Genomic DNA, 18,910 nt, shown 5'->3' with positions numbered 1-18,910 from the left:
ACCCTCTTTAGCTCCCAACGTAGCGCAAAATCACGAGCATTCGCTGCAAATTGATCACCTACACCAGGCCTGCTTGATGTCACAATGATTGATATCAAGAATAGCCATCAGTCTGTGGGAATACTCTCGAACAGATTCCAATCACTGCCAGTGCACTACATTCCGGCCGTACCAACCATCCCTCAACGTCAGTTCCACCTGGTTACATAATTGTTAGGTATCCTGTGTGAACACAAATCAGACTCAGTTTTGCGGTGGGTGCCATATTGAACACAAGCAAAAGTGATTTTATAAACTATTTATAAATGCTAATTGAATTAATTACACAGTGGCAGCAATACGTCAGCATCAGTGCCTGTAATTATAATCTTTATGAAGAACATCAGTTGTGGCCCAACAATTATACTGTCAATACTTGACTGATTTTAAGAATTAAGAGTATACCACTTGTTTGGGTTTGGGGTAAAAACAAGAATTACAAAGTGGTTATAAACCAATCAGGATACTAATTTTTGCTTGTTTTGAACTCTTTTTTTTGTCTTCACAAGGTAATCCCTCTGAAAGCTTTTTTATAAAGAAAAGAAAAGCAATGTACAAGTACCTCAGAATTGTATAGTACATGTTCCACCACTGGGGGCAACCTTTTTGTTTACATTTGGTTCATGAAATGTGTTACTGTCCACCAATATCAAATCCATCAATCAGGGGTCAGTGTTTGTTTGCGCCACATGGATGTGCATCATCAAAGGGAAGGTGATATATTACTTTTCCCATTTTGACGTCACATATCGCTCGGTCATAAACCAACCCATTTGCGTCCATATATGGAAAAGAAAACACTCGTCACATACCCGGAAATAATGGAAAACACACGAGTCCGTAAAAGTACGGACGACTGCGCCATTTGCTTGGACAACATTCAGGAGAAGAAAACCTTAAAGTGCTCTCACTCTTTTTGCGCTGCGTGTATCAACTCGGTTTTCAAGTTAAAGCCCGCTTGTCCGATATGCAACACCTGGTACGGACAGTACACGGGGACCCAGCCCGAGGGCTCGATGACGGTGACGCGCAGCTGGCAGCGCCTGCCTGGCTTTGAGCACTGCGGATCTATCGTCATACAGTACAGTTTCCCAGCAGGGATACAAGGGGTGAGGCTGACGCTTTCAACGGAAGATGGAAGCCACGCGAGTAGGCGACATAGCGCGTGTTGGCGTAGTTTGACTACATCTCTCATCTCTTTGTGATATTGCAGCTGCACACTAGAGGGCGCTGTTTGTTTTTGATTAAATGTCGACAGACCTGCATGGACACATCAAGGCATCCGGATTAGTGATTGTATGATGAGATGTCGGCCAAATCAGTTCGGGGTATTCAAAATATTGAAGAGCAGTTACTTCCATATGCTGACAGATATAACATTGAGCAGACACTTTTCTGTTACATGATATTTAAGATTAAGCTTATAGTGCTATCTATTATATATTATAGATATAACTTTTGGGTAGAACAACTGAAAACGGGTCAGATATGACATGTTAGCTTGCTGTAAAATCAGCAAAGTTGTAGAGCACATATTCTAATATTTTTGTGTGACAGAAAGAGGGCACACACACACACCACGAAGAATTAGACCAAAGCAAATGTTATAACATTTGAACATTTTAATCTTGGGTGTATATAAAACAACAAAAATAACAACAAACATCTCACTAACGACCCTGTATTCAAAATGTTCTATAGGTTACAGGATATAAAAGGATGGTGTGTGTTCGTGTGTGTGTGTGTGTGTGTGTGTGTGTGTGTGTGTGTGTGTACTAGGAGTAGAAATAGTTTTGGATGTTGTGCAACGTTTCTAAAGTGTCTGTTTGAGGGAATGCGTTCTGAGCCTCTGGAGTATATCAGATGCAGTACCAACACAAGGACTGCCTCCCAGTAGTAGAATTCGGCCTGTTTTTATTTTTACCAATTGTAACAGTAGAAACAATCCCAAAATGTGTCCTTGTTATTTCCTTATAGGAAGATGTGAGAATAAGCTGTACCTCATAATCTATAATACAGATATCATATTACAAAATGCATCAATCATGTAAACCTGTATTGCCACAGTTGATAACCTCACGATTTAAGTGTTGTTACATCTGTTGATCAGTGTATGTGACATCTATGCTGCTGTTTACCATATTTCAGCCTGAACACCCAAACCCTGGGGTGAGGTACAGCAGCACCTCCCGTACGGCCTTCCTGCCAGCCAGCGAGGAGGGTGAAAAAGTCCTGAAGCTGCTGAGGAAAGCCTTCGACAGGAGACTCACCTTCACCATCGGACAATCTGTCACCACAGGCCTCAATAACGTCATCACCTGGAATGAGATTCACCACAAGACCAACATGGATGGTGGTCCACAATGGTATGCACATCATTGCTGTAGAATATGAATATATATATATATATATATGTGTGTATTTATGTAAGATTTTAAGTTTCTCTTACATCACAATCTAATTAGGTATAGCTTTTCATAAATGCTTACTCACACTTATTTTATACAGTCATGCTAGCACAGCAGTGCTTTGAGCTAAATGCTAAAACACAATGTACAGCTAAGGCTGATGGGAATTTGATTAGTATCGGGTGTAGAATGACTGTCATGCCGGAAGAGTCCACTTCAATTGTGAGCTATTGTAGACAACAGGTGGTGGGGCAGGTGAGGCTGACACATTCAATGCTGTTTTTTTTCTAAACAGAGAATATGTTGCATGTATTATCACTATACAATTTATTTTATAAGCAAATACTTGGCTACTATATAACCAAGAATAATTAACATCATTCGTCATTAACAAATAACTCAAGCATCAAGGTACAAGGCTCACACCTGAACCCAATCCCATATATAGAGACTCTGATCTAGCCAGGCCCGTTCCACTTGCTGGTCCTCCTCAGACAGCTCAGCCTCCAGACATACTCTTCGCAACAATTTGGTCACAAACCAGAGTATTGGAAAAATAAAAATTTTGACCTGCTGATGGCACTATATTTAAAGTAATGGGATCACCAAAGTTAAAAAGAAAAATTGAGATGTCTACCAAATTTTACATTTAGTTCTCTGTGGGAGGAGTGAATTCCACAACCTTAGGTCCACAACCTTAGGTCTTGCAAAGCCTTTCCGGATTGAATGTCATTAAATAAATAAAAAATACAGGTTCAGTAAACTGAAAGGACATTTTTTTATCCTTGTTCCAGAGATGTACTTACTACATTTGTACGTTTGTTTGTCTTTCTCCATTCCAGTTTTGGATATCCAGATGCAGAATATTTGTTCAGGGTTCAAGAGGAGCTTCGTCTTAAAGGAGTAACACAGGATGGTTGATGGGTGAAGATAATCAGAAGACATCCTTCAAATAGATTTGACTCTTTGTATTTTTACAAAGTCTCTGATTTCAAGTCTGCATGTTTTGCAGTCCTCAAACAGGGATCATCAACACTGAGATGTTTTTATTCTATGAAGGTTAGTGGTTATTCACAAAACGTTTTACACTTTCAACCGACTATGCAAAAACCAAAGCAGGCATTGGAGACAGAGCAGGTGCAAGCACTTGTCATCTGTGACATTATTAGGTTAAGTTTCCGAGGGAAATGAGGGATCATAATGTTTTTGGCAATGTCAGCGTTAATGTTTAAAGCATAATGTGATATTTTGTATTTTTTTTATTGCCACAGTTCTCACAGAAAACCAATTGTTTTGGATGTGTAGTCAAATATGCAACTTATTTTTCTGTACCATAGACCTAATACAAATATAGAGGACATGTTCCTTCATTACAATGAACACGGGAACTGTAGTTGGTATCAAGGTGATCCCACATACACAGTTCAGCTGCTGGTAATATTTACTAACGCACCACATCCACAGCTGAAAATAGTCCCCAACAAATACACCATTTACTCCTGTTTGAGTAACATTAGTACAAAACTACTGTATCCAGCTGTTTTAGGGAATACTTTACCGGCTTTTAAAATGAAAATACATACAGTGTAAGAGACTTAAAGATTTATATATCCAGTAATACAGAATTGGCTCAGGGATGAGTGACACAGACAGGAAGGGGAAGTCAGAAAGTATTGACAGATTGACAATAACCAACATATAGAATATTTGTCTTATCATACAGCACCTTTAATACATCTTAATTCATTATGTGCCTTCATATGACATCATTCAATGTATTAGTGGCCAACAAAAGGAGTTATCTGAAGTCCAGTCATGTATCTATCCTAAATGTTTTAGTCCAAAAACATCCTTGATATATTTCAGTCCTGTCTTTTGCCTGTCTGTTCCACTAGAGGGTGATGCTCGCTCATAGGAAGACCATGTGATGGCGTCTGCTTGGTATGCAGCTGTATCATCATCACAAACCCAAAGTCCTGCAGCACCTCCCAAACCTCATCGCCCAAAGTCAGTGAGAGGAGCATGAGCATCTGCTGTAGATGATGAGTCATGTGTTCGGGGGAGTTTTAGCAGCAGCGTACTAAAGACTAGAGATGACATGCACAGACCACAGCAGATTCAATTGAAAGGTCAACAAAAATAAAATAAGTCAAGGCTCATCTGTTGATGAATGTAATGTTAAATGTGTAACAAGTATCCTCAGCATCACTAGTACAAATAAAAGTGGAAAAAAGCATTTGTATTGTCTCACGTCTCTTTTAATGCAGCAACGCAGGACACACAAGCTCTGTTATTGCTTTTCGCCAGGCTCTCTGACCAGCATCTATTTGACCAAGTTACAACTGAAATGAAGTATATCCAGATGATCTTCTTCTTCGTGACAACAGTACAGAGTTATGGGAAGAGGAAAATACCTTTTAACCTATATTTCTATATCAGAAAGAGTGCACATGTGACGAGGCGGAGTTACTGGGCTCGGCCTCTTTAGCACTCTGGTGTTTAGCGGCTGGAGGCATTTCTGTGGCCCAGGATCTCAGGGCATCTGGTGCTCTCACAAAGCAGACCAGGACCCATCTGGTCAAATGTAACCCCCCCCCCCCCCCCCCCCCCCCCACACTTGCCTTTTCTCCCATAATTCATCAGTCCACTCCACTCATTACTTATCATCATTCTTTTTCCTCTCTCGTCCCTGATTTCTATTAACTGTTGTCTATGTTTTTCCTTTCTGCTGTAGTAGCACTTACCTGATACAACGTCATGAAGATTTTTATTAGATATTTGCATATTTTATTTTGATTTATTACTATGTTTTAGACATTTTAACAGAAGATTGACTGAAAGTGACAGACTGGAAAACTGTCTCTGTAAGTAGTGGAGCAGATTGTGACAAAATTGAGCAGTGAACATACAGAGAGGTTCTCTGGAAATGTAACCTACATTTGAACACATAATATTCCATGTGAAATGCTGAAGACGTTTTCCAAATGAAGACATTCTCCCACCTGACTATATTTCTTCAGACAAAATATATTGTTTAAACTGCAAAAAATCGGTATTGGCTTTTTGTTTGCACTCTCACTTAAAAATACTTTGCGTCCAGAATTTACATTGAAATTGAATGACTCTTTGCCCTTCTCTGCAGGTATTTCCCTTCCCTGTCATTGTCCATCTGGACATCTGAATAGGGGCAAGTAATTACACAAATGTAACCAGAGGTATAAATATGTATCACTGATTATGCAGAGCAATATTGTGGGTGGATTCAACATCAATGTAAATGGCTAGTGACAAGCCTCCTCTATAAAAATGGATTGATGACAAACGAAAATATGAAAAATAAGCCCCTTAGTGTATGGATTACGACCGATGCATCTGTAGCTGCTTACATTCATTTCCATCAAACGTCGCTCTGCTCTGTTGTGGCAGGATGACTTTAATATTCTCCCCGGCAGGCACTGGAAATAGCACCACGGCTTTGGTGATTTCGTGTTTCTAGGTGTGACTATAGACGGCTACTCAGGAGGGGCTCCCAACAAACACGCAGACGTGCATGCCCTACAGACGAGAGATGTGCAGCATTTCCTGTACTAGAGATGATAAGAAAATCATTATGTGACAATGCAGAGCTGTTGTTCTCGCCCCCTCTCCCCACTGCGCTCCTTAATTAGAGTGTCTCTGGCTGCGGGGAGAACCCTGGCACATTGCCTGCCTGCCTCCTCATCCTCTCATCCTCTGGTGGTAAAGCCACCCTATCACAGAAATACCTCTCTATCTGGGTGCAGAGCGCGCTACTCTTTGTCTCCCTTCACTGTAATGAGGATCAACTCCACCAGACGTACCCTACTTTTGCATACCTTTTGAAGGTATATGTTTTTTTATATCTTAACACAGTTTCCTGTTTTAATTCCAAAGTTGACCGAAATAGAGATTTTCTGTCTTCTCTGAATTAAAAGTATTCATATCCAAATCTTGGGAGGACGCACGGGGATATTTCAGGCTGTGTTTGTATGTAAATGGGCAGGAGGAGGCATCTGTTCCCATACCCACTCTGTGTGACAGAATGTCAGCCCACCGCTGACATGCTCATTCACTGAGCCTGAGGCTGTTTGCTTAAGAACAGCAAAGTGAAGGTGGGTGTGTGGGTGCTTGTGCTTCTGTGGCTTTTGTCTGGTGCCCTTGACTGCATCTGTGCATACAGTACGGATATGCACTAGTGAATACTTGTGTGTGTGTGTGTTTATCGAGGCAGTTTCTTACGTTCTGTTCTCTGATTCATAGCCGGGGCTACACGGCTTTTTGTCTGCCTGATTTAGCAGAACAGACCCTCTGCTTTTCTTAGTAATGCTGACAGATTTACTGACTTACCTTACAGACAGGACACAACAGCCGAGCTGGCAACTATCGGGGTCTTTGGCTGGGTTGTCAACGTCACAGATTGAATGCTCTGCTCAAGCTGTTCTTCATTAGCGACAGCCGAGATATGAGTATAGCAGCTCCATCATCTGTCCTCTGTAAGAGAGATTAAAATGTCCTGTAATTACCAAAACTTAAATCAGTTGTTTACCATGCTTATATAAGTGTTTTTGTTCATATCAAACACAATACCCAACCCCATAATCTAATTTGTGTGAAACTGCAATAACAGCCTGCATAGCAACATGAAAATATTAAACAACAGCTGAACAAAATCCACTGCAAATACATTCTATGACATATTTTCTGGGTGCATTGAGGAAGGCCAAACTCTTTTGTTGTCCTTCCTGTCTGCATCCTCAGCCTTGGCCATGCGCTCTCAGACTGCCTCGTGTAAGCGCAATTAGCTGTGGCTGTCATGACAACTAGCATGACCTTTCTGTCACGGGAAACTCAACCAAGGCCCATCTTTCTTTTGAGCAACTGCAACAGCTGTCTGGAGCTTTTTTCACATTAGTGGATAAAATGTTTCGTTTTATTACAAAAAGCAGACTGATGCTGACACACTTCAGACAGTAATATATCCATAATCAGTTAGTGATAATGTGGATTTCAAGTATTGATGCAGGATGGTATATTATGCATGCAGGATGGTATATTAGGAAGGTTGTATCCAGTGGCTCCTATACTGTATGTGTTCCCCAACGAGACTTTGTACGCACCAGTTATGATACTGCTTGAATGGCAATGAGCCCTTTTACCTCATTCACATAGAGCAGATCTCTAGTTTGGCATACCTTGACATACATGTCCAAGTGAATAGAAAGTACAGTTTACTCTATAAATCAAAAATTAGGAGTCAAAATTACATATCCAATCCTGTGTCCCCATGTATACAATGTATACAATCCCCATGTATTTAAACCTATAGACTACAGACGAGCTAATGTAATTCATTGTTTTCTGAAGAATTGGCAAATTGCAGATGCCACAGAGAAAGCATCATTATTATATCAAGATTTGGGCTCAGGCACAAACCTGTGAACAAGCATGCCCAGAATGTGTTCAAGCACAAACAAATGTGCTTGAATTGTACAGTGCCTCCAAAAAGTATTCACCCCACTTGGTGTTTATCCTCTTTTGTTGCATTATAACCAGGAATTAAAGATTTTTTGTTGAGATTTTATCTAATGGACCCAAAATAGTCAAAATAAGTGTGAAATGAAAAAAAACAACTTAAATATATCTAAAAACTAAAAACCTGAGTGTGGTGCATATGTATTCAGTGCCTTTATGAAGCCCCTAAATTAGATCTGATGAAGCCCTTAAATGAGAGATTAAATAAAGTCCGCCTGTGTGCAATCTAAGTGTCATATGTTCTGTGACTGTCACATGATCTAATGGAGAGTCATTAAATAACTTATTACAAAATGGAAAGATTTTGGCACCGCAACCAACCTGCCAAGAGAGGAGCACCATGGACCGGGCAAGGAAGACATTATTCAGAGAGAAAACAGCAGACCAAGGAGACCCCGGAGGAGCTGGAAAGCTACACAGCGGAGATTCGAGTATCTGTCCATATGACCACTTTAAGCCGTACACTCCCCAGTGCTGGACTTTATGGAAGAGTGCCCAAGTTGCTGAAAGACAAAAATATGAAAACACTTTTGGAGTCTCCATTATACCTTTTGGCAAACTCCAAATGTGTTTTGTTATTTTCTTTAAGCAAGCAGTGTATTTTTCTATTTTAGCGTAGGTCCATTACATGAAATTAATTAATTCCAGGTTGTAATGCAACAAAATAGGAAACACACCAAGGGGAGTGAATACTTTAGGCTGAAAAAGCATTCTCTGCTGCAGCTGAGTGCACCTGCTGACGCTCAAAGATTTTATTTACCCATGATGTTGAAACTATTTTTGATACTATGTTTCGGGTTGAGCCTCTATCAGGCTAAACATGCAGAACAACCGGACATGTAATACCAGTCTCCAACCGGTGCTTTTATGTGTCTCAAGGTTAGCTGCGGTGAAGACGAGACAATCCCTGCAGTTATGAAGTGGATACCTTGCTTCACCTGCAGTTTGTTGATGTAAAGACGTCACACTTCCAGAGGGCCGAGCAGGACCTCTTACAATTAGTAAATGGAGCAGCTGCACCTTATGGCAACAAACAGCCCACTCAGCAGTTTAGCCGATGAATAATACAAGTGAACAAAAAGCTTAATCATGTCAGATAATTAGAGCAGGAGTTGAGAATGTTGTGTGAGTACAACCTTCTTGCTAAAGTGTGTCCCGGTATCATACATAAATCAGAATGAGTCATAAGCTACATTTTGAGAGAGTCTGGGGTTTTGTCTTTGAGGATTTTCATAATCAAGTTCCTGACATACATACTGTATTTATTTAAATCTACTGCAAACACAATTAAAGTCCCAGGTTGCCAACTTCATTTCATGATTTGCAAGATTAAAAAAAAAAGTTTTTTAAATATCACTAAACAATTATGAGTGTATAACGTAATATGATAACACCTTAATCAAACGGTATAACTATGAATATTTCGTCTCCACTCAAGAGCTCTTTTAAACATCAAAAGCCATCTCAGTTATTAGAGAGAGAGCGGGAAAGAAGGGAGAGAGTGAGAATATAAATATAGCCAGTGTGGCATACGGATTCCTGTCACAGAGGTGCCTCTAAGCCTTCTACAGGTAGTATCAAGGCAGGAAGGATAGAAACTGGGGGGGAAAAAATGCATATTTACTTATCAAAGACGCCTCCAAAGCAGCTGTGAATCAAAAACCTTGGAATATGTGAGTCAAAAAGATGGGGAAGAAGAAACAGAGGAAAAAGAAGAAACAGCTTTGGGAGGGAGGACACAGACAGAGGGCGGATGAAAATCCTCCACGGGAATATCTTTGGAGCTGATGTGTTGCATAGTAACAGACTGCATTCCGGTATCTAGACCAAGCATTGATTAAATACTTCTCTTTTCTCCACCTTTTTACAGGTGATGATGCATTCCCAAACAGGGCCACGAGTTAAATATAGAATGCCAAACTAAAACATTTAGCGTGTGATTTAAAATGTGAAACCGTGCACCACTGCTGTGCTAAACCACGCTGCTTGATAGTGATGCTGCACTTTGCAGACTGCTGGTCTGACAAATGTGAACATTGACCTGTGCATCTGCAACGTTTTATTCTATGTTTGTGACACATTTATTTATTTACTTTGCATAATCTTAATATTTGAGAAGTAAAGTGAATATTTGCAGAAGTTAGCGCAATTGTGACAATTCCTCAGAGCCAGAACATCTACTAATGTAGACTCCTCTGCCTTGTAAACAGTTGGATTGGCGGAGGCTGCATGGATGCTTAGGTTTTGCAGCCATATCCAACCAGACTCTGGCATGCAGGACATGTTTACTAAGTTCATCAGCTGTCTCATATGTATCATAGTGTTGTTTCAGTATCTGCACTGCATGTGCAGCGGAAAATACTGCTGTGAGTCAGTGACTGAGGCTGACACTGTAAATCTGCTCCAGGCTCTTGACACCTCTGTTATACTGGAAGACAAGAGGACGCACACTGCAGTTAGATCGTAAAACAGGACTGGTACGTTTTCTGTGAAAAGGCACCTGTGCAGCTCAACTGCTTCCCCCCAAAAATGCATGCATTTTACATCTGCCTCTTCCTTTAGTTTATAAAAAAAAGGCTTTTTATCGCAGATAAAAACGCTACCTGTTGTTGTCATGACAACATTTCCCTGCATTAAAATTCTTGCAGATCAGCACATCGAATTCCATTGAAATAATTACACTGAAAACACAGCTTTGCTAGAAAGAGTGACCAAGCCTCTCGTATGTTTCCTCTGTTTGATCTTCACATCGTAGCTGCAACTTGGCTCGTTTCAGCTTCCTGTTGATGCTGCCTGACAGCAAAGACCTCTTCCCAATGCAGTGCTTATGTAATCTGCATTGGCTTTATGCTTCAGCTCCCCCTTTGAGTATGTACATGCAAGAACATCCCTACTGTGTGTATTGTCAGTGCTTTACAGCTCCCCTGTCACTAAGGATCAATGTCATTGTTCGGCTGTAGTGTTTCTCTTTAACACTCCAGTGTCCGTATTTGTTGCAGTGCGGCTAACATAAAGCATTTCCCTCTTTAAAGTCCACTTCGACTTGAAGTAAAATTGAAATTAGGTTGAGACTTAAAGATATTAGGCTATTGAAGATATCCTCCAATCTTCCCGCACACCCTCCCCCTCGGCCTGTGCTCCTCATTTCTTTCAGCCCAACCCCCCCCAGGAAGGAGCAGGAGAGTTAATGCTCAGTGGGAGGGCCCTCTGGACCCACGTGCATCCCGGACTAAGCCGAACACACACCTCACCCTCTCTCAAACCACTAAAGGCACATGCTCCCGCCGGTAGCCATGGTTCCCTAAAGAGGAGTGGCGAAGACAAGAAATGAGCAGAGTGCTGTCTGTAGTAGCCTCGGCCTCCTCTTTGTCTCTCTACCATCCTTCCCCCCACTGCTAATACTTCTCTCATAGCTGCAGGGACCGAAGGGAAAACAGTTGCACACATGCACGCACATGCATGCACTCTGATTACTGATGGAGACATGCTCTCTTTGGAGGAATGCACTGGTCCTTTTAATGGCTGCTAATGGTTTCCCTCTGAGTTATACAGCAGGTTCATCCGTCTACTTAGGCCGCCAGATTTGGATTCGGTACTTTGATGTTGGGCTTTTGCTCACTGAGTAAAAAGTAAAATGATGGTGGTGAAACAGCAGAAACACAATATGGTGTAATTATGGAGTAATTATCACTGCTGTGCTCTCAGTCTGCCGCAGCTGACCCAATCTAACATTTTAATCAGCATGAAGGACAAAGCATCGGACCCTGAACTGGCGCAGCTGAGAGGACGGCGCTTATCGGCGATGTACTGGATGATCTCCATGTTATTTTGGCTTGTGCAGACACACGTAGGACGTGGCCCATTGCCAAATCCACTGTGTGTGTGTTTGTGTGTGTTTGTGTGCGGCCCAGTGCTCCTCCTCATCCTCTCGTGTTCAGACAGTGGCACATTGTGCACAGCAGAGCACGCCTTCGCCTTTGTGTGCGGTTGCCCAGTGATTACAAAGAAGGGCATAGAGCATGTGCATATTGTGTGTGTGTGTGTGTGTGTGCGTGTGTTTGTCTACTGTGATTATGTTTTGGATGTAAGTTTTGGATTGGCACACTCACTATGGGGAACATCCTCTGTATAAAACACACACAACAGAGTCTCCAACACAACCTTAGAAACAAACATGCCCATAAATATACATAACACCAGCGTTTTCATCTATAGTGTCCTTATATATAAAAATTTAAACATAAGTAGGCTACGTACATAAGCACTAAAACTTCATGTCAAGTCATGCACAACATAACCCTTGTATGATGTGAACAAAGAATAAAATGTACGCATTTTTATTTTTTGATGATGGAAATGTGCTCTTCTGGCAAATAGAAGTGAGTAAACATATACCAGAGGCAAAGCTCACACTCACAAACAGCGTATAAGGATTAGAATAAACCGATGAATACTCATCCAGCCCACATCTGCTCAATTTGCATTACTTGTGCCACCGACATGTTTCTGGTCCATCCCAGTTAATGCACAAAGATGTGTCCGAAAATCAAAACAGCGATTTCTCGATTCCTTTGAAAAACAGCATCCAGTTTCAGAAGCACAACTTGTGTGCTTATGCGCTGTGGCCACAGGGAACATTAAACAATTGCTCACATTTGACTGAGCTCATTGGTGGTGCTGCCAGGGAAACACAAGGTCAAGAGAGAGCTCTAGGGGAGCCGTAGGTTTGACCACAGGAGGGAGTTTGGGGTCAGGGGTCACACAGAGAGGTGGGGGGGGGGGGGGGGGGGGGGAGCTGCAACATAGTGTTAAGTCCTCAATGAGCCTGAAACAGAAGAAAGAACTGTTTGGGTGAACAGCTACTGGTGCTGTGTGTGTAAAATCATTATGCAGAGGCTGAAGGCTTGAAGACTGAGGATTTTGTTAAAGTAACCAACAAGTAAAATAAGAAAAAAATATATTTGAAGTTTCTCAGAATCTTTAAAAACTAATTCTAATATTTCCTCTGACATCTTCAAAAGAATATCGTATGAAAAAAAATCGCAATTGCATTGCCAGTCTTAGCAGGAAATTCTGTAGAGATAGTGAGGATAAAAGGGATGCTGTGTGATCATGTCCTGTTAAAACTGGCTGAATTGGAAATGGATGGGTTTAGATACTCTGGCCCTGCCCTGCACTGCGGCAGAGGCAGAGAATCTGGTGTCTGTGTGTCTCATTGAGAGAGAGAGAGAGAGAGAGAGAGAGAGCGAGACAGAGAGAGAGAGAGAGAGAGAGAGAGAGAGAGAGAGAGCAAGCACTTACTGCAGGACTCAACACCTCCTCACACCTCATCAGTAATCAAAGATTAGCACTCATCTGCACAAATAGCTCTATTTTTTATTTTTCAAGATGACAACAGGGAGGAGTTGAATCTGCCTGCACACAAAAAAAGAAACATAAAGGGACAGGTTACTTCTGGAACGTGCTTGTTGGGATGTCGCGTCCTTGCAGAGAGTTATGTGAGGACTCGGAACATGCTGTAAATAGTGCACAACAGCACTGAGGGCTGTCCACTCAGTGCTGCCTCAGATCACCCTTTGTACACCACCGTCCAGACCCGCAGAAAAACTCTCCAGTCCAGCTTGAACACAGACTCATTGTGCTACGTTGTCAGGTCTAAATCCTATTTGTGTTTTGGTCGCGCATACTTTTGAACTAGAACACAATCACTATAACTACAACGAATAGGAGAATGGCTGTTGGTGCATCGTCCATCATCAATCTAGATTTTTAATTTCAGCAGAGAGATAATGATGTTCGCACTTTTATGAATTTAATTTTGTGAACTGGATTGATATTCTGATTAGTCAAACGTGTGTGTGAATCCGAATTAATCCACTGTGTTTTACAGCCCATTAAATTGGCTTTGTGTGGGTAAAATACCCTCCCTCTCCTGCTTTTGTCCATGGCAACACAGTAATCCTCAGTCAAAATGACCCACTGTTTGTATAGGAGACAAAGAACTATTCTAAGGTGGCTGTGTATGGCAAAGCCTTAACAAAATGACAGGGTTGAACTCACTGGACTGTGCCATGATGCCACTTCTCCTTAACCGAGTCCTCGAGGTACAAGCCACAGCTGAGTGGGCAATTGAACTCTCTGTGCCTGTCCAGATGTTGGCCTAATTTACTACGACTAACAGCGTATGTGGCCCATTTACATGTCCTCACACCCAGTGTGTGTGGCTGCATGCGTACAATGTCAGCCTTTACCTCAGGTCCTTCAGCATCTGCCAAACTGACATCCCATGATTCATTTTGTTTTTAGAAGCAGGATTTCTTCTTTTTTTTCGGAATAAGCAGCAAGAACTTTTAACTTTCTGGTAGCTGGATTCTTGCAATGTCAATTGCGGTTGCAACAATGGTCCCCAAAAACAGAAAAAAATAATGGTCTTTTGGTGAAAAGGTATATGTGCATTAAAGCTCCTGTTATCAATACTTTTGTCCTACAGATAATTGTCACTCAACACTGCAGTTCCCTTCAGCTCTACTGAGCATTTCAATGTTTCTCAGCTCATTGTTTGGATGTTACAGCCCGCAACGTTAATGTTCTTGGCCTCTGACAGCAGGAAGCTGTTTTCAACAAAGAAAACCTCTAAAAACCCCACTGTACACTACCTGCTCATCACTAAAAACAGACAGACACAGTGACTAGCTGATGAACATGGTGGAGCATTTAGCAGGTAAAAAGTCCGATACTTCACTCAGGAGTTGGTGGAGAGATAAAAGTAGAGTGAATATTGGACTTCAATTCATCAGGTGGACGGAAACACGACTCCAAATGCATGATAACGTTGTTCCATATACCGAAGACGAGGAAATGTGAGGGCACATGTGCTAGTTGGCACCTCTGCCACATTCTGTGGCACCAGGCCAGTTTTAGACACCTCTGCAGCTGGCAGCGACCAGATGTGGCGGGTTTGAAGACAGATGAGAGCAGCAGCCATGTGCATCTTCAGTAGAGAAGAAGATGTGATGATGTCCAACAACCTGTAAGGATGATTCCTATCTATCTATCTATCTATCTATCTATCTATTGATCAAAGGATGTGTTTTACTTTGTAGGTGCTATCAAAACTTTCCTCCTTCTGCTTATTATGCTGTTAATCATTTCCCAGGTACACCTCTGAATGAGACATTTTTCTTTCTCAGTCTGTGATAATAACTCCCTGATAATCAACGACTATGATCTTAGTTTAGGGATGAAGTAATCCCCCATCCATCTTGATTTAAATTAGCTCTATCCTTAATGAGACATGCTCTGCATGCGTGCGGTGACACAGAGCCTGTTAAAGAATTATTAGCACTGATGGAGTGGAAAAGATAAGCGCCTCACTTCCTACAGAGATGATACACTACTGGAGAATTCTGCTCACTTTCATTTCAACACTTTCAGAAGTATGTGATCAGATAAATGACAGGAGGGTTTAAACTAGATGGGCATCATTATTACATTTTTTTAAACTATGTTTAAGGCTTTTTGATCAATGTGCCAGTTTTGATTTAAGTATCAAAATCAGGATCTCATACTAATATTTAAAACACCTGAAGGTAAGAAAACTGGATGAATGTCAATGGTATGTTTCAGTCAGAGGCATCTCAACAGTGAAATGCTAAATACTGTATTTGAACATTTCATGGAATCAAACTGTGAAAAAAGATGAAATAAGAGGGATACTACTCTGAATTTATAGAGTGTCATGCCATGTTTTCCCTGCCCTCTTGTCTCCTGTGGTCTCCCTGTGTGTCTGTGTGATGGTTTGGTTACTCCTTTTCCTGAGCTCTGTGGCAGCTGGCACACCTGAGTCTAATCACCTAATCAACTGCTGCAGTATATCAGTTCTGGCTTTCCTCTCAGTCTTGGCCAGATTGTTACGTCTACCACAGTCGAAGCTACGGTCTTGGACCAAAGTAGTTCTTGTGAGAGTCCCTGTTTTGTTTTTTTGTCTTTGACTTCATCATCTGTGTCCTTGCACTAAGATCTCTGCCTGCCTGTCAGCTATTCAGGATTTCCAACCTCTTGCCTGCCCGTTCTCTCTCTCAGCCTCCGTTCCCATCTGTCCAGCCACAGGATCAGCCCAGGACCACTCACCCTCTGCCTTGCTCGTTTGCCATTATCTCTATTCAGAAAGAAGAGTTTTGCAATAAACCTTTTAATCTGCTTTCGGAGTCTACGTGCTGCATTCTGGGTTCACTCAACAATGAGCTTAACAGTGGGTTTACATAAATAATGTGTTTTTTATGTATGAATTTATTTAGAAAATAATTGATAAACAAATACATAATTAATCTCACCACTTGCGGTTTTATTAGGAGTTTATCTTGAGTAACAATTTGAATTCTTATTCAGATTATTTAAGTCAACACTGTGAAACTGATATATTACTGTAAAGCATATCATCACAGAGAGTGAAGTTTTTTCATTAATGAATTGTTAACGATTTAAGGTTCAAATGACAGGAGAACAACAAGTCAAGGGTGCCGGACAGGGCAAGCTTTATTCAACACAGCAAAAAAAACAAAAACAAAAAGGAAAAAAAGTCAAATTTCCAAAATAGATTTTAAACAAATGTACATGTCAATAAAAAAAGGCAAAAATAGCTACCAATTAAATATTCACATCAACGACAATATTTTGATTTGACATCCTTGAAGATGTCTTACAATGATTATAAAACAAGAGACGGTATGTACAATCATACAACCTTAATAGGACATGCTTAGGAGTTTGACTGCACCATTGTACCACACACTGACTACAACACAAAGGCTGCATATTAACTGACATGGTCCATGAGCCGCCCATCTATCCCATCTTCAGAAGGCCTGGCATCTGCTCCCTAACCCAAAGAAAAATATCAAGTAATGTTTTTTTTTTTTTTTTAAACAAGCCCGGCAATAAATGCGTAACGGACGCTGCAATAATGGATGTGGGGATGTCTGCTTGTGAGCCAACCCTCTCTGTCCACACAACCAACCCAAGAGCCAGTCTATGTTTCCTATGCTGAATTGTTGCTAGGCAATGCTGAGGAATTTGGTGTGTGAACATGAACTGGAAGCCTTTGTGCAAATCACCACTTTAAGTTCCTCCGACTACCGGGGACAGTCCACAGCTCCATGAAAACGCTACAACCATCTCTGAGAGATATTTCTAAAACAACACCGGGACTCACATCATGCTTTTAAATACCAAATAAAAATAAAAAATACACATTAACCAAATAAACAAAGAATGGAAAAATAGCTTTCTTTGGACAGGGCCAGCCTGTGCCTTTTAATTACTTGTTCCCTTCACATCATTTTTTTTTTCCCTCCACGCACTAGCCCTTTTTACAAGATGATTTATAGACGTTTGAAGTAGATTTCCAATTTTTTTTAAGTATATATTGTCAACTCACTCAAGTAGTCAATTTAAGTCCTGCTGCCTCAATACTTTTTTATTATGATTAATTGAACAGCAAATGTTTGCATCTCCAACTCAAAGAGTGTTGTTCCCTCTTATTCACATACACCAATCTATTTCACAGTAGGACATTGTCATTGATTATTCTATATACCAGTGGCTACTAACACGGAGGAGGAGGGGCAAACACAGAGCAGCAGCCTCTTTATACAGCAGAGATGGTTTCAGTCTATATCATGGATGTCCATGGAGCGCTAAAGCATGACAGTAATCACAAAGCTGCATCTTTATTGCCGCACAGGTTATCTTGCATCACACACACTTAAATCATTATTGCTTTATGGTTAGAAGCACAGAGATCAATGCTGCACACACATAACCATGAAGCCAAAGATTTAAGCTCTGAAAAGGGTCCAATTTTTGCTTTGTAGTTGCTGTAACCTACAGTAAGTGCTGCTTATTGAAGGTAAATGGATTAACAGGAGTGTACGACACAAAACTAGTCATCTTGGAAGAGTAGAGTCAGGTTGGGAGTGCTACATTGGATTGTTGCAAACGAGAGAAATCCACAGGCTTATTACAGTAGTCAAAATATTTCATTGACTTCCGGGATATGAAAGGCATTTTTCAAAACTGCATACCATTTGTGAATTGTTGAAAAACTGTCAACAAAGCAATGCTACAAATATTTTCCAAACAATCTTTGAAACTGCAAACCAGATTTTCCCATTAGCAGTCGGCCTGACTTAGTTAGTGTCATCCTATGCTTTTAAAAATGCCTCATAACACTTTGACTGGCATCATTAACCAGCCACAGCTTCGTAAATATCACTCCACAGCTCTGCATTGAACTGCTTTTATGCTTTTTTATATAAAAGCATCCTTTCTCATCATTTAAAATGTGTCTGTCCCATTACGAAAACAGTATTTCAAAATAGACTACAGCTGTGACGGCAGAGATACCGGAAGCCCAACTAAACTTTTTTTTTTGCGTTTCCTCATTTCTGCAGTTGTGTTGTATACACAGACCCTCTTCAGCACTGAAAGCCTTTGGAGCAGCGCTGTCCAGAGCTACACAACCATGCATTAACAATCCATGCAGGTTGAAATGGTCTAGACTGCTGTCTGCACAGCAGCCTGTGCTCACAGCTCTTATCCCTGCACTCATCACCACTGAGACAACGAGAACAGCTCTCTATGTAATAGCTCTCACTGTGGTTTGTCCCACTACTCCCTCTACATCTCTGTGCTTTCACAGGCCTAAATGAGGACACCAGCAACAAGCTATTTCACACCTCACACACCTTACTAAGAGGGATGTACAGGATGCTGCTAATTCCTGACGGTTTCATGCTAGATTTATTTTTGTACTTAGAAAAATATCCATTGAATTGTCTGAGAGGCATTTACATCACAAGATTAAACGTCACACGTTGCACATTTCCAATTTGGACAAAATCAACATGTGCCTA

The 18,910-nt window shown here is 41.1% G+C and overlaps 1 protein-coding gene across 2 annotated transcripts; it reads left to right on the top strand.

Moving 5' to 3' along the window:
• Window positions 1-852: 852 nt before the first annotated feature.
• On the top strand, window positions 853-4,660 carry LOC306704290 (putative E3 ubiquitin-protein ligase DTX3). Of its 2 annotated transcripts, XR_013767309.1 has the most exons (4): window positions 853-1,148; window positions 2,188-2,405; window positions 3,290-3,506; window positions 4,343-4,660. XR_013767309.1 is itself a non-coding variant. In XM_079170567.1 (3 exons), the coding sequence occupies exons 1-3, from the start codon at window positions 861-863 to the stop codon at window positions 3,366-3,368; spliced, it is 585 nt and encodes a 194-aa protein (XP_079026693.1). In that variant the 5' UTR covers window positions 853-860; the 3' UTR covers window positions 3,369-4,660. The 2 variants fall into 2 exon arrangements, 1 of the variants encoding a protein (XP_079026693.1); XM_079170567.1 differs by having other exon boundaries at window positions 3,290-4,660.
• Window positions 4,661-18,910: the final 14,250 nt, after the last annotated feature.

The sequence above is a fragment of the Pholis gunnellus genome (assembly GCF_910591455.1).
Source record: "Pholis gunnellus genome assembly, chromosome: 2".
Classification (NCBI taxonomy): Eukaryota; Metazoa; Chordata; class Actinopteri; order Perciformes; family Pholidae; genus Pholis; species Pholis gunnellus.
The sequence above is the reverse complement of the archived record's forward strand: the minus strand, read 5'-3'. Positions and strand labels throughout refer to the sequence as shown.

Coding starts and splice junctions, on each gene's coding strand:
- LOC306704290 (XM_079170567.1), top strand. CDS start 861: ATGGAAAACACACGAGTCCGTAAAAGTACGGACGACTGCGCCATTTGC. Junction 1,149..2,187: donor TCCCAGCAGGGATACAAGGG/GTGAGGCTGACG, acceptor ACCATATTTCAG/CCTGAACACCCAAACCCTGG. Junction 2,406..3,289: donor ATGGATGGTGGTCCACAATG/GTATGCACATCA, acceptor TCTCCATTCCAG/TTTTGGATATCCAGATGCAG.